The sequence below is a fragment of the Mizuhopecten yessoensis genome, unplaced genomic scaffold (assembly GCF_002113885.1).
Source record: "Mizuhopecten yessoensis strain PY_sf001 unplaced genomic scaffold, ASM211388v2 scaffold5803, whole genome shotgun sequence".
NCBI classification, from domain to species: domain Eukaryota; kingdom Metazoa; phylum Mollusca; class Bivalvia; order Pectinida; family Pectinidae; genus Mizuhopecten; species Mizuhopecten yessoensis.
Window position 1 is genome coordinate 1,035,529 of NW_018406231.1, and position 25,160 is coordinate 1,060,688.

The 25,160-nt window shown below is 37.1% G+C and overlaps 1 protein-coding gene across 1 annotated transcript; it reads left to right on the plus strand.

Moving 5' to 3' along the window:
* Positions 1-1,462: 1,462 nt before the first annotated feature.
* On the plus strand, positions 1,463-23,533 carry LOC110451122 (U3 small nucleolar RNA-associated protein 4 homolog). Its single transcript, XM_021498983.1, has 19 exons — positions 1,463-1,559; positions 5,033-5,168; positions 5,856-5,910; positions 6,511-6,630; positions 7,171-7,239; positions 9,616-9,700; positions 10,777-10,945; positions 11,476-11,551; positions 12,032-12,079; positions 13,338-13,509; positions 13,904-13,983; positions 14,904-15,003; positions 16,399-16,559; positions 17,228-17,438; positions 18,549-18,655; positions 19,122-19,217; positions 19,612-19,794; positions 20,488-20,586; positions 22,042-23,533. Exons 2-19 carry the CDS (start codon positions 5,062-5,064, stop codon positions 22,156-22,158), a joined length of 2,055 nt encoding a protein of 684 aa, XP_021354658.1. The 5' UTR covers positions 1,463-1,559; positions 5,033-5,061; the 3' UTR covers positions 22,159-23,533.
* Positions 23,534-25,160: the final 1,627 nt, after the last annotated feature.

Sequence of the window (25,160 nt, forward strand, 5' to 3'; positions counted from 1 at the left end):
TGAAGTTTGACTTCACGATAAAACTATGAAGGTTCTCGTTATAAAGTGCTGTACCTGCAGAGGCGGAGCCATCAGGTGATGTCCATTTAAAAGTGACGCGTTCCATTTGAGGACTGTCAACTTGGGATACGGTAGGAAAGGATATATCACAAAATATGATTTTATTAAATGTCAATCATCTAAAGTTCATTTATCGATCAGGTTACTTAGCGTTTGTTTCTGCTAAAATAAATTATGAGGGTATTTTACTATGATTTAAGTGGTTATGCATGGCAACATCTAACTTAATTTGAGGAAGGAATTCCTCTCCATAGCTACATGTAGTAGAAGACAAAGAAAGCTCCGTTATCCTATTTACATTCGTTTTTTCCAAATGCGGGGGTAGTTTGGGGGACATCTGGAATGGCCGGCTCCCATTACAATTCGCACTTGCATTGTTCCTTTTATACCTCCATGTTGATGTATTGCCAAACTTGTTTATAAAATGTAAAATTCCGAACTTCGGCTGAAACTTACAGTACAATGCTTGACACATTGAATCTTATGCTCAAAGCAGGGACAGGCGAAACATCTAATCACGCGTAATTCTTTTTTGAGGAAGAAATTCCTCTCAACAGCTAGTAGAAGACAAATAAAGCTCCGCATGGCCTAGCCATATGAATGAACTTTAAATTATTGGTCATTTCTTAGCACTCACTGGGTCGCATTAGAGATTGACATGTTATAAGTCCGGTGAGCGATTTTATGACATCAGTCTTAATGCCTTACTTTTTACTACGTTAACCTGACTATGTATTTATTTCATAGTCCATGTTTAAGTTCAATATGTTCAAATTACATAATTATCTAAGTTTCGATTTTTAATTGCGGTCTTTGAATGCGACTTATCAGGGGTTTGGAATTTTAGGTGACTACAGCATCTATAAGGGGGCTGTATCAGTTTTATAAAAATTAAAGTTAATTTATTTTACAAGTTAGATACTTAAAAAAAAATCATGAAAAATAAAATCAGCATCCGAAGCAAGTACAATCGGGAACCGTCGGCACTTTCCGTAGACGAGAAAATAGTTTCTCGTTTACGGAAAGTGCCGATGGTTCCTGACTGAAGCAGGTATATGAGATGCACTAAAGTCTAATTAATTGTATACACACAACCTAATGCGCATTCGATGACTCTGTATCAGAAATAGTACATGTAATTGTATGTTCACTTTCAAATCAGATACATTGGTCAAACGGCGTTATATAATAAACAAACTCCAAAAAAAAATCAGTTCAATGAGTCAATTAGCGTTTGACATATAAGGTATCAAATGTAATTCGAAAATGTAAAAGGTATATTAAATGTTTGTATGATAAATATTACCATGTCATGATGACAATAATCATCACCACAATTGATGGGATTAGAAATCCGGATTGTCGCTTCCGTCTTACGTTATACTTATTAGTGTACATTTTGTGCGGGGCTACAATATGGCGACTTCCATGTGGTAGGAGAAAACAACGTGCTCGTAAAAAAAGACGGTTGTTTTGAGCGTCAATTTTTCTTTGTGTATGTAAGTAACCATAAGATAAAAATAGCAAATCGAGCACCCTCTTCTTGATCATTACTTCTAATCCAAGTTATTGGATTCACTTTGTGATGAAGCCCTGGTGTCGAGCTGTTGGGTATCGTCGATACTGTCTACTGAGTAGAGAAGAAGAGCTCTGATTGATTTCATTACTTTGGCCGAACTGTTCACCTCAGGAAAGAATTAAGAGAAAATTAAAAACCTTGGTCCGCTCTAACCAAACGTCATTTTTGTAATCGTTTTATGCCTATCATGTTGGCCACAACGACGCAAATGGGTTATAATCCTGCTTTTAGTAGCAGTAACCCATTTGAGTAACAATCTTATTACTGGAATAGGGAATTATGTGAAATGAAAACACGTTTAGACCTTTTATGCTTCCAATACACATCGAGCATTAGTGATGTAATGGGACATTCGTGGGGAGAGCCTGTCCAGCGTTGGTAGATGAAAGTGATCGTATAGTAATTTTGGTTTTCCCCAAAACTACCAACAAACTGACCTGCGGCAATCCCCAAGAATTTCCCACTGCATCCGTCTGTACAATCAGACACAGGTCCGTCAGATGTAGAGGAGTATCCGAGTCATAAACCAATCAACACGTACATTGATAACAGTAGTATATCATATAAGGCAGAACAAAACCTACAGTGTAGAGAAAAGAATGTCTGTTTAGTGAACCATATATGTTTATTACGTGGTAAAATAAGGCCTATATAGGTAACTATTCTCAGTGAAAACACCCCCTCCCGGATCACTGACCTACGTTAAGCTAACAAGCCTTAAGCTTATGCTAACGTTCCCTAACAGGGGTGTATTGCTTTCAGTATATCGATAGCACTGTTTTCAGCGCCTCAGTGGAGGGGTTTTCCCCTCCTGGTATATAGCCGCCATACCGACCACGCAACTCCACGATTTTGCCTGTGCATACCCTTTTATACCCCAGCCTCCTGGCCCTATGTAACAAGTATCGGACACCCATTCTGATTGGCTTAATCTATGACGTATGCACATGTACAGTGACTCTCCAAAATCCGGTCGTCTCAAAATAAAACACCCATGTAAACAAATAGACTGCACCAGTGATAGCCGTTACAAATGCCGATAGAATAGCCGTACAGTACCTTTAGTTACACTAGATAGGAGGGCAATAAAGGGAATCACATGGAAAACAGTGGATTCTATGCAGGGTTGTCTAACTATACTTAGCTCTTACACAATAGGGTGCATGACAATAACACTAACTAGGTTATCAACCTGTTTTCTCACATTCCTCCCTCCCCCATTAAGATCGAAGTACTTATTTACACAAAATATACCTTTGTCTAATCATAGCTACCCTATCTCCCCGGGGAGACTAGGAATATACACCAGCCTATACGCATACAGATATAGAAAATTTCAAAACTTGCAAGTTGCCATCAATAAAGCCCTCCACTTGACACCACAGTTATGATCGCGACAATCCAGACATTCTCATTAACTCACTACAGTCCTGCCAGATTCCTCACTGTAAAGCTGACCCGTATATTTTCTTTCTTTCCTAGAACTATCCCAGAGTGGAATAAATTGCCTCCTGACCTGGTAACTTCAGAATCTCTTGACACCTTTAACACCAAACTACACTCTCTAAACCATTACTATTTCATACACACGACTACACAACCTTCTTCTGCCATGCACACACTTACACGACCCTACATTAATATTGACATAATCTTGGCTATGCTTATAAGTAGGTCAATTATTCGGTAGACGTAGACGTAAGATTTTCGTTTGGAATGTCAAATTTCCCTTTCATATGTAAGTAACCATTAAGATAAATATAACAAATCGGGAATTCTCCTACTAAATCATTACTGCTAATCCAATTGACGTGTGCTTTCACTTTGTGGTGATGAAGCAGTGTCGAGTTGTTGAGTATCTACATATAGAGAAGAAGAGATCTACCTGATTTCATTACTTTGGCCAAATTGTTCTGGAAAAATTAACCTAATTTTTGTATTCGTTTTAAATATTCATTTTGAGTTTAAGGTTCACCCTAAATTTCAACGCCTTGATAAGTCATTTTTAAAGACCTAATTTAAAAATCGGAACTTACACATGTATTATGGTACAAAGCCGAGTTAACGTAGTCAGTAATAGTTTAGGCATTAAGGCTGAAGTCTTCATAAAAAAGAGCTCACCAGACTTATAACATGTCAATCTCTTTTGAGACCAAAGTGAATACTACAAAATGACATATTAATTAAAGTTTATTTATATAACTAGGTCTTGCAGACTCTTTAACTAGCTATGGAGAAACATCAAGGCATCAAAATCAGATGATTATTACATGCTATGGGAATGTACAAAAATCATAGTGAAAGGTCTGATTTGCATATTTTACTGGGATATATATATCTGTAAAACCAGAGACCTGTGACCATCAAAACTATTTTAACTTCAGATAAGTGCTATTTCTTAACATTCAATGTCGTTATAAAAAAGCTAGACATGTTATAAACATTATCACACTTTTCAGTTTCAATGTTTATAACGTGTCTAGCGCATTCATAACATCACATGCAGCTAGAGTGTTCTGAAATGATGGCACGTCATCCAAATTTCATGATCAAGGTAGCTTAGCCATTATTTTCTTATTCATATTCTGCTAAAATATATTACCAGGGGATTTTACTAGGATTTTAGTGATTTTGCATGGCAACAGCTATCTTGATTTGAGGTAGGTAGTATCTCCTCTAAACAGCTGCTAAAAGGAAAATTAATGCCTTATTTTTAGTTACTACGTAAACCTGCCTATAGCTATGAACCAATTGTTTTGTGAACCGCTTTGAGTCGCTCTACACACTAGGTTGTAAGAAAGCGGTATATAAGAACCTCAAATTATCATGATTATTATATTATAAAAGGAAAAGAGTTTAATATTGATAACTAGAGGTGTAACAAATCACCGATGAATCGTATCATGTCTTAGGTGCTGATGCATCGTGGCATTCGCCAATAGTATCATAATACTTTAAAAAATTACCATGCTACACAATTTAGAAGATAAACCACCTAAAACACTTATTAATTCAGCATTGAATACAAACCCTTAAGATTTTTTTCTTATCAAAATTTGTTTCAAATCCAGGAAAACTATGGTAAAAGGTTTGTACAGAAAATTATGACAAGTATCACAGTACGTATGGTGTTGTCACCCATGTATCATGATACGTATGGTGTTGTCACTCATGTATCATGATACGTATGGTGTTGTCACTCATGTATCGTTATATGTATGGTGTTGTCAACCATGTATCATGATACGTATGGTGTTGTCACCCATGTATCATGATCGTATGGTATTGTGATTTATGTAACGTGATACGTATCGTATCATCACAACCCTTGAGATACACAGCACTACTGATTACAACAAATATAAATACTTTAAACTAGCAGTTTTGTTGCAGGTACAACATGTGATGTCACTAAGTGGTACATGATGGGAGAGTTCCGAGTTCACCATATACGATTCTTTGAGTTCCAACCCAAGGCCATCCACTGTATCTCCTATAACAATGATGCGGAGAAGCTTGCAGTGTCTAGGTATAGAAATAGCGGCAGGCCCACTGTGTTAAGGTCCCTAAAATTGACCATTTTCAGCCAGTAATTTTGCTCAACTATTCCTATAGTGTAAGAGCTAATGATTTCATCTAAAAGAACAACTCAAAAGATGACATTTTGTTACCTAGGTATTATTTTTACATCTTTCATTTGTGTTTTGAGCATGCAGATTCTCCCCAATAGACATTTCAAAAGGTTGGCAATTATGAGGTATGAAAAATTGCTTGACAATATAATTTTTTCATAAATTCAGTGAAATCTATTATTTTCAACATGAAGACTTTGTGAACCCTATTTATATCACAATGTAATGTCATAAAGGATTTTTTTTAGGATGTGTGAAATTGCCATGGAACTTTTTGTTTTCTGTTTTAAAGATAAATATGTTTAGGGTTCCCCAGTTATCTACCCTGGACTCATTTGTCCTCAGTGCTGATGTTCTCATGGGGTTTTTTCAAACGGAAATTTATACATTACCAGTTAAAACCAAGCATAAAAGAACTTAAAAATGTTTTATAAGACATTTTAAGTAACTACGATCAAAATTGACTCTAAATTTTCGCGTACAGAAAACTTTCTGACTTACAGAAACCAACGCTATGTATAGGCTACTGTACTCCTTTATATTGTAAAGGCTGTCCACTAGAATAATATCATTATGATTTTCAGGTCTGACGGTACGTTAGAGCTATGGAGTTCTAAGGATCACTGGTTTCAGGAGAAGGTAGGAATTATGAGGAGCAGTATTTGCAAAAGAAGTCTTTTTTCAGTAGATTCATTTCACCTATGCCTATATTTTTTGCCAAAACTTCAGTGTGTACTATGTGTTAACTTATAGACAATACTGGGACCAAATGGTTTAGCTGGTTGAAGGTTCACAGAGTTCAGCGTTACAGAGAGGCTACAGTACTGGACTTCACTACCTGCTATACATTGTTATTTTGACCATTTTCATGGTGAGCTAGGGGTAGTACTAGTAATTTTGCCCAGTCAAGTTTTCACCCTTAACTGGTAAAATCCATATATAGTGTAGTGACTGTATGGTATGGTCATGATGTGTTTTGATATTCACTTTCATGATAAATTCGCCGTCATTGCAGTGGGCGAAATAGGCACAAGTTAACCAGCAGCAAAACTCTCCTGGTATACAGTAGTCAGTCTTCTGCTTATATTACATTTCTACATATTTTTGTTTATTTTTATTAATTTTCAATGATTTCGTGCAATTTACATTTCATAAATGTAAATCATCAATTGTTCTGACCATTTGTACAATCTTTACTAGGTAGGTCATATCCTCAGTTCTATATGTGATGGATTTCAGGTGATACCAGGGGTAGAAGGCAAGTCCATCGAGGCACTCTGCTGGCAGGGTGAGCGCCTGTTTACCGCTGGTCTGGACGGTTACATCACCGAGTACGATTTGCTGCGACTCCAACCTAAGGTACGACTTACAGGTGATACGGAACCAGTTGTTCGACAGTGATCTTCGAGGGAAACCATTAATTGCGTTGGTCCCAACATCTGGGGGAAATAATTTAAAAAGCTGATTGATAAATCATTGAACAATTGTTACCTCTTTGTGTAAATACATATTAAAACATTTTAACTGATTCCCTGGAAAAATTATGAGGAAAATATGATAAGCTGGCCAACAGTCAAACCTATCATAATGGGGCCTCAGGAAAATAGATTTGATTGTTGACTATCACGGCATGAACACACAGTGTCAGGATTTTGTGGCGTTATAAAGGGATTTGGCAATAAACAGAGGGAAAATTTATGTATAAAAAGAATTCTTAAGAAAAAGAGAAAAATGGACTGTGAAATATATTGGTGGTAAGCAAGATGGCAAATGCATCATGGGGCATTAAATACAGCATATACAAGTGCACTGAACAATGCCTATACTCGGAAAATGCCATACTCTGAAAAGACTACACAATATCAGAAAACAGGATACATGTGATTGTTTGTTTTCCAGGCCATTGCTACCTCTAATGCTGGGCCCGTCTGGTGCCTTACCTCAGATCCTACTGGCAAACTCCTAGCTGTAAGTATTAGAAGGTTACCAAACTCCTAGCTGAAGGTTACCAAACTCATAGCTGTAAGTATTAGAAGGTTACCACACTCCTAGCTGTAAGTACAGTTGTGGGATCGCACAACGTTACACGATGTGCGGTGTGCGCACGATGTGTGAACGGTGTGTGCACGATGGGCGGACGATAAAAAGCTGGACGATCATTGCTTGCGNCATTTCTTTGTCTGCACTGTCGTTATAACTTCTTTGCCCATACTGGTATATCTATTTAAGTAATACGCATCCAACCAACATTTGTTTGTTCGGATCCAGTGCAGATATTGGATCATACTGTCGTGATTACTTATGAGACCTATATAATAGTTATATATTATTAGCTCACCTGGCACGAAGTGCCAAGTGAGCTTATGCCGTGGCGCGGCGTCCGTCCGTCGTCTGGTGTCAATATTTTACTTTAAACGACTTCTTCTTAAAAACCGAAAGGCCTAGGGTGTCGATATTTGGTCAGAAGCAAACTGGGATGAAGGGCTACAAAGTTTGTTAAAATTAATGACCTTCACCCATTTTCAAGGTCACAGGGGTCAAATATGTTAAAAACTTTAAACATCTTCTTCTCGATAACCAAACTGCCCAGGGAGATGATATTTGGCCAGTAGCATGCTTGGGTGAAGGGCTACCAAGTTTGTTCAAATGAATGACCTTCAANATATACACAGTGTACATTATCGCATACAAGCCTTCCGTATTTTTGTCATTCCGTAATTTTGATCTACAAATGATACCAAATCGCACAGTTGTGCGGAGAGAAGCGCACAACGGGGCGAACGATTGCTAAATCGCACAGTTGTGCGCACCATGTGTGGACGATGTGCGGACGGTGTGTGAACGATGTATGCACGGTGTGCGCACGCTGTTTGTGGTGCGTTGTGCAGTCCTACAACTGTGTTAGAAGGTTACCAAACTCCTAGCTGTAAGTATTAGAAGGTTACCAAACGAGAACAAAGACCAAGGGTTTTAGCATATTTTAAATAAGTTACTTCTGTGCATGTATTTTGTATTGTATTATTGTTTCATGGTGCCTGTTTTTCTCTGTTTTATGTTGTGATATGTACATTTTCATGTTCCTGTCTTGATAAAGGGGCAGATTGCCCTGAAAATTTGACACATTTCTTTGTCTGCACTGTCGTTATACCTTCTTTGCCCATATACCTAATACGCATCCAACCAACATTTGTTCTTTCGGATCCAGTGCCTATATTTGATCATACAGTCGTGATTACTTATGAGACTTATATAATAGCTATATATTATATATAAAATCCCTTTACTGTGACATGGAGACTTAAGGCTATAAACTACCTAGCTGTGACATGGGTATGGAGAGTTTGGAGGGTCCCGGGTTCGAATTAATTATATATTATATATAAAATCTCTTCTTTGCTTTTGCCCGCAAAATGTTCATGTAGACTTGAGTTTTATTTTGAACTTTCTACACACAGATTTTTTTTAATTTTATGTTATTTTTGTTTGTTATTTAGATTGAAGTTTTGTCTTCTGTTGTAATTATTACTTATCTGCGATAGTAGTATTCTTTGAGGTTTAGTATTTGTCCAGATGTTGGATTCCAAATTAAATCAAAAGTCCTGTCAGGGTGAGTCAGCAGTGCTGCTGTCATTGTCAACCTCGACTTCAGTTTGGTTAATACTGTAACATACAATCAGGTATTATTAATCAGGGATAATCCGGGAAGGAGCCATGGGGCCATTGACCCCTCCATGTTCCAATTTTCTTTTAATTTTACATAGAATGGTCCCTCTTAATTTTGATATTGACTAAAATTTGCTGAAATGGCCCACTGCTCTCAAATTCCACGATTTTCCCTGATTAACTCAAGTTAATCATTAGCCTGAGTTTCCTCTGGCCCTGACACCAGACTTAGACATTTTGACAGATAGATGTCTGGCGTAGGGCCAGAGCGCACTGCTATACACTGACCTACAAAAATGGTGTTCGCTCTGATGGGAAATTTTGAACGATTGAAAACCGAAGACTCTACTGACGGAATTTAGCAGCTGTTGGTGATGATAAGAGCGGATTTGGATCAATAAATAATCCGTTTAACAATATATGTGAGGTCAGTGTTTTGTCATAGTTGATTTTGTTTGGTGTCGGAGAATTCCACGTTTTCATATAGCAATATATTCTGGCCCCACACCAGACATCTATCTGTCAAAATGTCTAAGTCTGGTGTCAGGGCCAGAGGAAACTCGGGCTAGTTTATCATAAATGCATCTTTGTAATACATGATTTAGGTAACAAAAAGTTATCATCACAGATGAGTCTACACCCTTTGTTTTGTGAATGTACTTATTGTTTTTTTTTTATCAGGCGGGAACAGAAGATGGCTGTGTGGTTATCTTTGACACAGAATACAACACTCTGGAGTTCAAGCGGTCCTTTGATAAACAAGACAGTAAGTTTAATTAATTCAGTCTGTTAAGAGTATTTGCCACTTTAGCGATTCCAAAAAACAGCCCAGGCATTATATTATCAAACAACCATGCATACATTCACAAACTTTTGCAAATATTATTGTCTGAAAATTCATATGTAGTTTATTTGGCAAGGGTAACACCATGCAAACACAACACACTTATACAGTGTAGTTAATTCATAGTAGAGAAGGCTGCTCTCAGCATCAGCTCGCCGAACAGTTTAGCATTGGAAAGACTCAAGTGCAAATATCTTAAGTGAAAGACAGAAATCCTTGAGTGTTATGGGGAAAACAGGCAATGATACGAGGAAAATTTGTGTCGGGTCTCCATATGAACATGTGTATTGTGTATTGGTAAACATTACTTCTGAACCTGTCAAACACATAGTATTGTGTGAACACTACCTCTCACCCAGTCGCACACAGTTGCCATTCGTTGGTTTCTGCTCTCGTGACATCTTGTGAATTTGGTTATGTATGATAATAACGTAAACATGGCTTCAACCCTGTAACTGGTGAGATAAGTAGCAGTTTGGGGAAAGGCTTCCCACGCTTATACACCACATAAACATAAGCCATTGAAATTTTAATTTTATCCTAATGTGTAATCAATCATGAAGATTATACAGCACATTAAATGCCAAGTGAACTTATATAAAAGAATTGGTTTCTTTTCCATGATGTATTTTATTTCTTGCTAAAAGATAAAACAGCAACAGCATGGTCAATACCTTAGAGAAGTAAGAGAAATTTATAAAACGCTTTCATTTTCCATTGAATTCCAGAATAATGTTCTTTTCAATAAATTAATATAATGTTGTGTGATGTGTACAGTATGATATATTAGTTGAACAGAGTTACTGTTCTTCGTGGTCAATCCCATCCACCTCACAATTAAGACGAACCTGCGCATGCTATTTAGACCGCTTTCTCTAACACCTTCATTGAGAAGTTTCACTATACATGATACATTTATCAAGCAGACATTCACTGTATATATCTAAAAAAATAAATTACAGGAATTTATTTCTTTTTAAACTTCTGTTTCATTTCAGATCGGATATTGTGCATAGCCTGGCACTCGGCGGGGGAAACCATAGTTACTGGCGGCATTGACAATATCCGACTCTGGAGTGTACGATCTGGCCATGCCTACCAGCGCCTCACGCTGGGACGGCAGGAGAAAAATAAGGAAACCATTGTATGGTGTCTTGCTATAACTAGGTATGTGTATAACTACCAACAGGTACAGTAACGTGTACTCATGCAAAACACACGAGTCACAATCTTAATTTATGAAACACCAATTAGGGTAACGTCATTATAGAACTTGTACAATTCTGTATACAAACTGTAAAGGTAGGTTATTTTGCAGGTGTGCATTTTTTACTAAAATGGACAAATTTGTGGTATTATTTTATTTTTTCACATATTTTAAAAAAAAAGTAAAAATTTGAAGTTGTTTGAAAAAGATTTTTTGTATTTGATCAGACAATCTGTCATCATTACGATATACCATGGCTTTCATGAAGCAGAATATAACTCATAGATCACAGGTAGGTAGGTAATTATGATTTTAATGATTACTGTATGCTGATGACGACATACTACAAATACTAAGACGATACAAGGTAAAGTCATATAATGCATTCAATTCTGTTCATTGTTCGTGGCAAAACTATTGCTGCAAATGTCAGATCTATACAAAATTATCGGCATGTACAACATCAACAATGTCCTGTATTTTGTTGCAGCGACATGACGATTGTGAGTGGAGATTCCCGGGGGAAAACCTCCTTTTGGAATGGGGAACAGGGCACCTTGATCAAAGTAAGGCAATCTGTCAACATTTTACACCACTAGAACTGTCTATGGTTTGGCCCCAAATTTCATCCATTATCAATCAAAATTAAGAAAAAAAATATTGAAAGGAACAATGAAAGTCACTGTTTAAGTTACTGGTAAAATTTGATTACTTACAAGATATGATTTATATAAAAATATCTATTTGTGTTTTCAGTTATGCCTGGTTGCCATGGTTACAAATTCAAATTTGCATAAACTAGAGATATATATATATATGTACTTAAACTTCAATCAATTTTGTCACATTTTCGGGTATTTTTGTGTTGCTATAAAACAAGAGAGTCATATATATGTACAAGAAACGATCGTTTTGACAGTAATTTCCACTGGGGATGTAATTTTACATTTTGAAATTGTTTTCTCTGCAAATATAGCAAAACAATACGTCGTTAGTGTATGAGAATACTTGTTTTGTTTCACATGTAGAAATGTGATGTTTTGTAGGCCTTCCTGAGCCACAAGGCGGATGTGTTCTGTTTGTGTGTTGACAAGGTAAGTTACGTGCAGTACACTGGGAAATGTTTGCCCAGTCAAACTTATAGCCTTCACTGGTAAAATTAGTGTATTTGCTATACATTAATTTAAATATTCACATGTAATTAGTATGTATCGTATAAATTGTGTCAATATTCACATGTAATTAGTATGTATCGTATATTATGTGTCAATATTCACATGTAATTAGTATGTATCGTATATTATGTGTCAATATTCACATGTAATTAGTATGTATCGTATATTATGTGTCAATATTCACATGTAATTAGTATGTATCGTATATTATGTGTCAATATTCACATGTAATTAGTATGTATCGTATATTATGTGTCAATATTCACATGTAATTAGTATGTATCGTATATTATGTGTCAATATTCACATGTAATTAGTATGTATCGTATATTATGTGTCAATATTCACATGTAATTAGTATGTATCGTATATTATGTGTCAATATTCACATGTAATTAGTATGTATCGTATATTATGTGTCAATATTCACATGTAATTAGTATGTATCGTATATTATGTGTCAATATTCACATGTAATTAGTATGTATCGTATATTATGTGTCAATATTCACATGTAATTAGTATGTATCTTATATTATGTGTCAATATTCACATGTAATTAGTATGTATCTTATATTATGTGTCAATATTCACATGTAATTAGTATGTATCTTATATTATGTGTCAATATTCACATGAAATTAATATGTATTGTATATTATGTGTCAGTATTCACATGTAATTAGTATGTATCGTATATTATGTGTCATTATTCACATGTAATTAGTATGCATCTTTATTATGTGTCAATATTCACATGTAATTAGTATGTATGGTATATTATGTGTCAATATTCACATGTAATTAGTATGTATCGTATATGATGTGTCAATATTCACATGTAATTAGTATGTATCGTTTATTATGTGTCAATATTCACATGTAATTAGTATGTATCGTATATTATGTATCAATATTCGCTATCGGGATAATTTCGTGGAACAATAAAGGTGAATGAGGTCGATGTTAAACTGCAGAGTAAAATCACCATTTCACAGTGGTGTTACCTGAAACGGACATAATTTTCTTTTGCCAAATCTAAATCATTCAAGGATGACAATGCCTATAGCCAGTAGTGTGTTTACAGATATCTCTGGCCTTGTGCAGTGTATTTTTTTACAATTTCTTATGATATCATAACATACTTCAGTTTATTATAGATATTTTATGTTTTCAGTCAGAGACTTCAGTACTGTCGTCCGGAGTGGACTCCACGGTTGTCCAGTTTGAATACACCTCCACACAGATGGAGAGTGACTGGAAGGTTTGGGTCAAGTCGCTGACTCACTTTAGACATACCCACGATGTGCGTGGCCTCGCCCTCGCCAATGATCACATTGTATCAGGGGGTCAGTATCATCAATTTTTTTGCCTTATCTTCTTGATTACTAATAACTGGGAAAGGTTCGCCCAGTCAAACTTTCACCCTTCGCCCATTAAATCAATTCACGCCCAATGTAAATCTTGCCCTTTACATTTCATTGCTATGCATATTATGCTGTTTAGCTTTATTCACTGTAATGATAAATTTGCCCTCATTGCGGAGGGCAAAAAATTAAACTGCAGGGAAATTTCCTGTTAAACAGTATTTCAGATCAATAATTCCCTTTTCCTTTCTTCCTTTCTTGCTCTTCCTTTGTTTTCCTTCCTCTTCTCTGTCTTCATTGTACTTTCTTTCCCTTGTGTTCGTCTTTCTCCTGCTTACAAAGTGATAAACCAAGTAAAATTGAATGTGTGTTTTAGGTGTGGATACTAACCTTATTGTGTACAGACTACAGTCTTTAAAGAAGAAAATATGGCGTAAGCTGGCCCCGGTCCCACACGTAAGTAGACTGGACAAGTTTTGAAATATTGAATTGACACCTGTTGGCATTGTTGAGCTTATTTCTGTTAAGGGTGTCAAAGGGACATGTATATTCACCCTCTAGTTTTATGCATATATGGCAGATTTTAATTGTTTATAGGATTTCGGTTGCCTTCTAGCTTTATGTTCGAGGAAATTTCCCTTTAGCTTGATCGGTAGACTAGCGTACTGGGAAGGTGGGTATGGCGAGTTCAGTCCCTGGTGGAAGCGCACTTCTCTCTTTCCAGTTACAAATGGTGTCCATGTGGTGACAGGGAGTTAGAACCTGGGCGTTGTGGGGTTTGAGGGGGAACACATTTAAAAAGGGGGGAGTAATGTGACTGATTTTAATTGCTCATAGCATTGTGGTTGCTTTCTATCTACAAGTAAGAGGGAATTTCCCTTTAGGTCAATCAGTTAAGCGGTGGATGGGGAAGAAAGGAGTTGGGAGTTCTGTCCCTAGTGGAAGCACACTACTCTCTTTCTTTTTACACATGTATAAGATAATTTCAAGATATATGAGTTTTATTTCTTCCAAAATCTATAACATAATCTTTGTAGAATTCCTGTATGGTTTTATACATTTTGAAAAAAAATCATCTTTCAAGTAAGAACATCGGACAAAAATAGTTATTGAAAATTACGTGGATCCTTTTGTGTATGATAATATAATACAATGCATGTTCTTTACTTTATATGAAAAAAGTTATGCTTGGTCATAATACCGGTAGTTGCCCTTCGTCAGTAGAATCCATATTTACCTGTTGTTAATTTCACCCAACACAGACGAAATACTTGTTATCTTCAGTAAACATTTTTCAGTAGTATTGTATACCTCTGGGTATTTCTACGACAGCTGCATCTGAAAACGTAACTATGATTTGTGGTACTGTTTTACAGCGGTCGATGGTACAAGTGGCCAGAGATGCGGAGTTGGTTGTTCTCAAGTACACCGACTACCTGGAGGTGTGGCGACTAGGATACACCAACAAAACATCGGGTATGTACGCAAGCTACCTGATGTATGGGCACACTAGGGCTGGGATACTGCAGTCCTCAGGAAATTGGCTTGCTGATGAGCTCCGAAGCAATCACATTTTTTTGCCCCCACCCCATGTTATGGGGGCATATGTTGTTTTTCATGTCTGTCCTGTCCCATTTCGTTGCAATTTATTGTCATGACTATACCAACTTCATTTGTTACCTGATTGCTATCAAAGTTGATACAATATCTCAGATGAGTTTGATGACAATAGCTTATTGTTTTGTGCAACTCTCAGGTTTTCAGTGTTTAACGGAAGTACACATGGATGCGAAATGCGTTTCTAAAACCTGGTCAAATCCAGAGAGAACAAGTATCATGGAGACAATGTATTAATCTATATAAGTACACCTGTGTTAACACACACACTAGGTATTTTTAAATGAAACATCTATAAAGTTGCATCTGTTTCAACAAATCCATCAGACTAAGGTTACTTAAGGATCCCTGGCCCACTGCTTTGCCGTTTTTCCCTATATACAGTTACCTCCCCTTAACTTCCATTTGGACATAACTGTAGTGCATTAGACTCTTACACTACTGTTGTCCAGGTTGCTCAATTGGTTTCCGCTATAGTATAACAATCTGAAGTCCAGTGTCAATTCCAGGTCTGGCCTACCACCAAGAACATGGTTGTTTATTTTATTTTGTTTATGTCATCTCTATTATGATTTCATAAAAGTCCTGCAAGACTTGATCAAAGCTATAGTCATGCCGGAAAATAAATTCTAAATGCATTGATTCATTTTTAACTCACCTGTCCGTCCGTCAACTTTTTTTGGAGCATCCTTGGGCCAAGAGGACTCAATTTTGTATAAACGGTGGGTATGCCCCCCCCNTGAATAAGGGAAATAGAGGTAAACCTTTAAATCCTTCTTCTACCATAGGGATTAAGGGATTTCATCCCAATTTGGTCTGGAGCATCCTTGGGACAAGGGTACTCAATTTTGTATAAACAGTGGGTGTGGCCCCCAGGGCAGAGGGGCAGGTCCAATAGGGGAAAAAAGAGGTAAAACCTTTGAAATCCATCTTCTACCATAGGGATTACAGGATTTTATCCTAATTTTGTCTCTATCAAGTAATCCAGAAGTGTTTGTTGCTATTAGGGTGTATTCATTAAATCAAGATGGCAGGCTGCTATTTTGGATTTTGACATTTGAAGTTTGTTCTCGCTATATCTCCAGAAATACTGGATTGATCTTTTTGAAATTGCATATGTACATACAGTACCTACCATAAAGTGCTATATCTTTACCTTATATCAAGTACTTTAAACATATCCGGTGAGCGATACAGGCCATCTGGGCCTCTTTTTGGTATGGGTATTCATAATCTTCCAATTTGTTTTTTCAGAAACCGACGGTGAGATCTTACCGTTACAGTCCAACCCATTAAATTTAGTTCAGTTAAAGAACAAATCGAGCGAGCCAATCATCTGCTTCGCAATCAGCTCCCACGGTAACGTGGTTGCCTTCTCCGATCAGGATTCAATACGGGCTTACAAACTAGTCATTGTAAGTATACATATATCCAAAACATAGTCCCTGTTTTTTGAAAATAATGATCGAAATTCTTCATTAGAACAGCCCCCTTCCCCAATGAAGTTAGGGGATGGGAGCAGATATATTAAAATAAGGATGTCTGTCTGTAAACACTGGTTTGTCGGGATCGATTCTCATAAATAGGGTTGTTACAATATACTTTACAAATGATTCAATATACATCACAATATTAATGCCACCATTTTGATTATTTTCAATTCATTAATAAATAAAATGATAATTGTAAATATAGCAGAACTGGACTGGGTCGATCATTGGCTGCAAAGTAGCTCAATTGATAGAGCACTCGTCCTGTTACAGTGGCGCCTGTGACCAACCCTTGTGGCGAGCATTTGGTGTATGCTTGGCAAGGGGATACCAGAACCTGGGTTGTAGATAGTTGTGTCCTTGTGGGTAAATGTTATTAACCCGAGTGACATGAACATTCATATAAACTGCAAAAACATGTAAAACTAATCTGAACACCTGTGACTTTTAGCTTTAGCTTATCATTGACACAATTAGAAAATTACTAAAATGCCATGGCATAAGCACTATATTGTTCAGAGTTTATTTATAAATCTAACATTTCTAAAACATAAAATCTGTTTTGATTCATAAACAAATTTCTTTGGTTCCAGAAAAACAAGGAGCTTATCAACCCTAGTGTTTCAATAAAGAAACTGAAGCTGTATATGACGGAGGATTCCACAGCACCGCTACCCGCCCATCACATGTTAGCGACGACCAACGGTGATACTATCGTCACAGCTACAGTGTGTGGAAGTATACAAGTACTCCGTGTAGAGGACAGCTATGTCAAGGTGGACCATGCTTTCTCCGGCTCAAAAGGTAGGAAATAGTTCAAAATCAGCTGAGTCAGAATCATCAGTAATGGTGACTGCTGTGACGATGAACCAGCAACTCAAATTCTCAGTTTGTTTCGCAAACATTATCCTCAATTTTGGCTTTAATGTTGAATGTTTGCCCAGGTGAGGAAGGAAATGGATTCTGTCCCCAGGCCAGGACATGCCAAAGCCCTTAAAAATCATAGTTGTTATTCCCTGCTTAACATTCAGCATTAAGGTAATGGCAACAACTGGTTCACATGTTGTCAGTATAACTTGACCGGGCGGAATGCTGTGCTGGGTGCCTTCGGTATGGTATTTCAGTGAGATAGCACTATAAAGTTGGCATCACAGATCTTTGCTTTCACAAGGAGGCTAAAACACCAACATACCCTACTCCCACCAAACATACACACATGTACGCATGCACGCATACACAACACACCTGGAGGCATTTCCGTAAATGACTAGCTGTTAATAGGACATTAAACCCTTTACAACCAACATCCTAATAATAATCCTCCATACAAAAACTCTTGCAAAGTCAACATAAAGCTCCTTATTTGTGTTATCATGCACTTTATTTTAATTAATTTAGTACAATGTAGAATAAAATAGGGTTTTACACAAGAAATATGCCTTGAGAAAGACTTCCTTATTTTGACCCAAATATCCCTTAACATAATGTAGAACTCAAAGATTTGGCTCTGGCATATAATCCATATATTCCAAAAGAGGATAACATTGTGCCTCTTTTTGATGTGTTTTTAGCAATTCACCCATGTTAGTTTGTAAGAATGCTGATGATAACCGTCTTAATCACATAACGATGAATCGATACAGTCAAAGTTTCTGATGTATTGGGTATTGTTTTAATTATTAATAAAAAAAAAATCAGTTATATTTTTTTTGTGATTATTCCTGATGATTTCCAGAAAATATCCCAAATATTGTGCTAAAATAAGAATAAATGTACCTGAAAATATTTTGGAGTGATCCTATAAAACATTAATACTGAAATGAGATTGCGATTACCAGAATTTTTTTAGTATCACTCAAATGTACTTAAGACACAAGCTGCTTTCATTCACTTGAACAAATATCACTGTTGCAGAACGGGTTGCCAGTATCACTGTGATGTGTATGTGTCCGGACGACCGGCTGGTTGCCGTTGGTGACAGTGGGAGGAATGTAACAATTTACGACATTATTAGAAAACAGGTTGGTATCTAGGACTTATTTTCTGAACCATTGAAGCACACTTCTCTCTTTCCTGTTACAAATGGAGTCTGTGGCCCTACCTGTAGTGACAGGGAGTTAGAACCTGGAGTGTTGAGGTGTTTGAGGGCGAACACGTTGAAAAAGGGAGGTATATTAGTGTGGCAGATTTTAAATGTACATAGCTATAGGATTACAGTCCCCTGCTAGCATCAAGCTAGAGGGACTTTCCCTTTAGCTCAGTGTGTCCGACACATACATTACACCGACAACAACACAAGGACTTAGGACAACTTGTGAACAGAAAGAACATTTACTGTGTGACTGTCCACAGTTTTCATAACTATTTTAGAATGAATAATTGTGGTATTAACAAAATATTGTTGAATCAAGAATTGCCTTAGATATACAAAGAGTTCAAATTAAAGTTGGGTGCAAAATATGAGATTTTATGTCATTTATTTTGTAGATTGTGTGTCGATTGCCACAGTACAGTTGCCAAGTGACTGCTTTGGCCTTCAGCTTATCTGGTAAAGAGCTGGTGATGACGTACGCTGACCAACTGGTATGTACTTTCAACTTTACAGTGTATTTAAAAGCATAAAAAGGCATCTTCTTAATATCATAACATTTTTTCAAAAGGATGATTTGTTGTTTAAATAATCTTACTTTTTGTGTCACCTGCAGCGTGAGGCGACATATTTGCGATAAGTCCAGTTTCCTTGGGCCAATTAACCTCAAAACTTCACACTGACTGTTATTCCATGGGATTGCCTGTCCATATTGGTTGCGTCATCCGAAACAAAGTTTCTGTGCGATAACTCGACGTTCCGTGTGTCAATCGAAGTCACCTTTGATATAAATAGATAATTTTCTTCATAATTAGAAACTGATTTTGTGTCATATTTAAAAAAATCTGAGAAGATAAAAATATGTTAATTATACTTATACTTTTACAGGTTTACGAATTTGACATAGCAGAGCAAGAATACTCAACATGGAGTAAAAATAATTCCACCAAATTTCCTAACCACTGGAAAAAGCGACATGGTAAAATCAATCATATGTTCTTCCACCTTGCGCACCCCAACAAAATATTCCTTCATGATGAGCAGATACTGTACGTACTGGACAAGACCAAGGTGTGTAAAATATTCCTTTATAATTTATCAGTTACATAATTATTTTATTGCCTTTTATTAAATCATAGATTATATCTACATTAGTTTTGGTTTATGGTTGAAACAAAAAAGAGAGAAATGTGTTTTTTAAATGCAGATTTGTATCTCTTTTTTTATGCCATATTTCCTATACCAGATGTTGAATGAATTTGAATTTTCATTTTTGAGTAGTTCAGTTATCTAGGATTACAAATATAACAATTAATTCTAAATCCCTGATCGGGCTGGAAATGACCCTTACCACCCCTTGTCCTTTGGTGTGTTGGTACATATTGGCAAGCGTCAGGCTAAGTTTGATTTATACTAGTTCATGTGTGTATAATTACAATTAACTAATGAGGCTAAACTCCTTTCTGATTGGTTAATTGGTTTCAGTGGACTAATTATAACTCTCCTAAAAATGGTTTGATTTCAACCAAATTTGTTGTGAATGTTCCAATGGCTGTGTTTGCTAACATCCACAACTCACAATGCATGTATATTTGATATATGTACAAACAGTACTTGCCAACCTTTTGAAATTGCTGTGGGGGAGATTACAAAAACATGGGATATAAATAAATTCCACAAACTAGCTTGTTAATGTCTTATCTTATTGTCTTTAGGTTGTATAAGTAAATCAATTGTCAATTGTTTCACATTTTTTCGTTGCAGCCATTTCCCAGTGAAGATTTGAAAATATGGAAGAAAGGGTCAGGAAAACAAGAGGCTGACAAGAGCACTCATCCCCTCAGCATCTGTAGGAAATACAAGGTACAGCATTTATCTAAGGTTTCAGGAATAGAATTTATTCTTCGTGGACAGGATTATCTTAGTATATGGTACCTCCCACATACTAATAGAATCTTTCCCAACCTGTTGGGGCAAGACAGAAAAATCTCATCCCAAGGGGTAAGATTACAAATACTACCCTACCGGTTGAGATTTTTCTGTCTTATTCCCAAATATGGGGAAGGATTGTTTTCCTCCCAGCTCAAATCCATGTAATGATGGCATTAAACACAAATACTGATTGCAAGGTTTGCAGCAGATCCGATGAGCTATATTCTGTGATCTGCTATTGATGACATGATGTAATGACTCCTGAAAATCGCATACAAGGGGTATCTTCTTGGATTAAAAATGTCAATAGTTATCTCCCTTCTCAAAATCTTAAAATATGTGTTCATACGCTCGGGCAATGTTAATCTGGTCAATTTCGATGGCAAATGAAGCGGGTAACATTTGGTAGTTGCATTGAGTCCAACTTGAGTAGAAATTGAAATATTAACGCATAACCAGAAGCTGCTCCTTGTATGTTTACCACACTGTGCCAATAAAGTGCAAGTCATTATTAATGATAAACCTTTTACTTTTCTTTTCTTTTTAGGAGTTTAATGCATATCCACATATTAATAGTTCTAATAGCACTGATTTTATTTGAATTAGTTACTTTTTTGTATACTGAAATATTATGATAATAAAAAAGTGTTATTGCCTTATATAATGCACAAATGTGTCGTTATTTAGTTCAGAGGAAAATAGGAATTCCCTGTCGTGAGGGAAGGAAAGAGAGTTATTCTCCTCATCAGAGATTTCCTTTTCACCCTCGTTGAACAGAAATGTTCCAGCCTCTGGTCTGAGGGAAAATGTTTCTATCTTACCCAAGGGAACAGACAAGGGGATTTCCCACTTATAAAAAATTGCATGACATCATGCAAACAATAAAAGATCGTGGAAAATAACTCATTAGATTTGCTGCAAAACCATCCAATCAACTTATTGTTTTTATTCTTCTGATCAAATGTGATTTTGAGGGAAATGGAGGAGAAAAGGATCGTTCGTATCTTACGGGTAGGAAATAGAAATCTCCCCCGAGGAGATTCGTGACTGTCTAAAACAAAGCTGCTTCATCCGAGGGTTTGACAGTCAAGAAAGAATCATCCCCATGGGTGAACATAAACTATACTTAAATGAACCAAAATGGACATTTGTGCCATTTATTTGACCTTAGACCTAATTTAAAGTAAAAAGGTCACACAGTGTCTGAGACAGTCGTACTGTAACACTTAGAATAACCCAAGCTTTAAGCCTGTATCAAAAGATACATCTTGGGATGTCAGAGTGTAGCATACTGAAAGTAGGTCACTGTGACTTTCATTTTGCAGGTAATACAAAAATAGTACTTTATATCATAAATGTACCTAAATTATTTGTTTGCTGTTATAGTTTATCCTGTACATTGACGCCCTGAAGGACGACTGGCTAGTTACAGTGGAAAGGCCTCCAGCTGCCATCAACGCCAGCCTACCTTCAACTCTCAAAGTGAAGAAATTTGGAACATGATCATCAGCAATAGTTGCAGCACTGATCTGGACTCTAACAACATGGCTTTGTCATTCTACTGTTGTAGATATAAGCTGTGTACTCGACCAATCAAACCTGGTCTCTAACTTATGTTGCGATAATTAAGTTGAACCCGATTGACTGTACAAGTGCAGGGCACATGTAAACGAAACCTTTCATGCTCAAACTTGTATTCTGCAGTGCTCAGGCAAAGTTCTGTGTCCTTGTGATGTCACACTATTTTGATATTTCAAGTAAGAATGTTGAGGCTGAATACAGTATGCAAGGAGCTTTTCATTGCGATTTAGCCTTCACCCTCATTAATCATCGCAAATTTATCTCAGCAACCATACATAGAAATTACATGTGAAGGGCGAAACTAACACTGGGTACATAAGGATTTTGAAAGTGAAGGGCAAAACTAACACTGGGTACATAAGGATTTTGAAAGTGAAGGGCGAATATTTGAATGGGCAAAAGTTTTACAGTTATACAGTTCCATTTTCAGTCTCTTGATTTCGCTGTTGCAAGTTAAGACATGCAGGTATAAGTACAGTATACATGTTTGTGCATGAGGACAGTTTCATGAACACAACCCCTGGTGTCTTGCGCTATCTTGGACTTTACTGGAGGTTGTGAAATTTAGTATGGACTGGAGACATTAAAGACACAAACATCAAGATACTAGGTTATGGCTCATTGTGTTTGAGCTTTTCACTCCGTCGTTATGTTGTTAACAATTTGATTAGATTACTTTCTTTAATACTTTAAAACATTTAGCTTAGTAAGGTGTTAGATCTAGATGAGTCTTTGTTCTAAGGCATCTGAAACTTGATCATCAATATGTGTTTAGTACATGGTATATAGAATGATGACTTCAATAAAATTGTTAATATACTCAGAGAATAAATGCCTTATTTTGAAATATGAAAATGGATGTTATTATGATTTATTAAGTAATTATAAGATGTTGACAGTTATGTGAAATGAGGTGTTATATAAGGTAGAGAGTCCCAGCTCTCTGTTTTGTTTCTGTAAGGAAGAAGAGTTCCGATTTGACCAGTCTTTTTGCAAATTTGAGTTGCTTGCCGATTTACCATAGCAAAGAGTTAAGTACAGAAGAAATTTATTTCTTTTGTAAAACCTTATTCACAAAAACATCTCCGCTCCACTAATGAAATAGTGAGCTTATCCACAACACTAACGGTCATTACCGTATTTATCTTACAATAAGCAAAGGGGGCCAACACATATTCTCTGACTGAAAGTAGGGGGAGGAGCTTATTACAGGACACCACATATTCTCTGACTGAAAGTAGGGGGAGGGGCTTATTACAGACAACACATAATCTCTGACTGACAGTAAGGGGGTGGGCTTATTACAGGACACCACATAATCTCTGACTGACAGTAAGTGGGTGGGCTTATTACAGGACACCACATAATCTTTGACTGACAGTAAGTGGGTGGGCTTATTACAGGACACCACATATTCTCTGACTGAAAGTAGGGGGAGGGGCTTATTCCAGACAACACATAATCTCTGACTGACAGTAGGGGCTGGGCTTATTACAGGACAACACATAATCTCTGACTGACAGTAAGGGGATGGGCTTATTACAGGACACCACATAATTTCTGACTGACAGTAGGGGGTGGGCTTATCACAGTACAACACATAATCTCTGACTGACAGTAGGGGTCTGGGCTTATTACAGGACAACACATAAACTCTGACTGACAGTAGGGGTTGGCTCATTACAGGACAACACATAATCTCTGACTGAAAGTAAGGGGGGGGCTTATTACAGGACACCACATAATCTCTGACTGTAAGTAGGGGGAGGAGCTTATTACAGGACAACATATAATCTGTGACTGAAAGTAGGTGGCTGAGCTTATTACAGGACAACATATAATCTGTGACTGAAAGTAGGTGGCTGAGCTTATTACAGGACAACATATAATCTGTGACTGAAAGTAGGTGGCTGAGCTTATTACAGGACAACATATAATCTGTGACTGAAAGTAGGTGGCTGAGCTTATTACAGGACAACATATAATCTCTGACTGAAAGTAGGGGGCTGGGCTTATTACAGGTCAACACATAATTTCTGACAGTAAGTAGTGGGCTTATTACAGGACAACACATAATCTCTGACTGAAAGAAGGGGGTTAGCTTATTACAGGACAACACATAATCTCTGACTGAAAGTAGGGGACTGGGCTTATTACAGGACAACACATAAACTCTGACTGACAGTAGGGGTTGGCTCATTACAGGACAACACATAATCTCTGACTGACAGTAAGGGGATGGGCTTATTACAGGACACCACATAATTTCTGACTGACAGTAGGGGGTGGGCTTATCACAGTACAACACATAATCTCTGACTGACAGTAGGGGCTGGGCTTATTACAGGACAACACATAAACTCTGACTGACAGTAGGGGTTGGCTCATTACAGGACAACACATAATCTCTGACTGAAAGAAGGGGGTTAGCTTATTACAGGACAACACATAATCTCTGACTGACAGTAAGGGGGTGGGCTTATTACAGGCCACCACATAATCTCTGACTGACAGTAGGGGTCTGGGCTTATTACAGGACACCACATAATCTTTGACTGACAGTAAGTGGGTGGGCTTATTACAGGACACCACATAATCTTTGACTGACAGTAAGTGGGTGGGCTTATTACAGGACACCACATATTCTCTGACTGAAAGTAGGGGGACTGGGCTTATTACAGGACAACACATAATCTCTGACTGAAAGTAGGGGACTGGGCTTATTACAGGACAACACATAAACTCTGACTGAAAGTAGGGGGTGGGCTTATTACAGGACAACACATAATCTCTGACTGAAAGAAGGGGGTTAGCTTATTACAGGACAACACATAATCTCTGACTGAAAGAAGGGGGTTAGCTTATTACAGGACAACACATAATCTCTGACTGACAGTAGGGGGCGGGGCTTATTACAGGACACC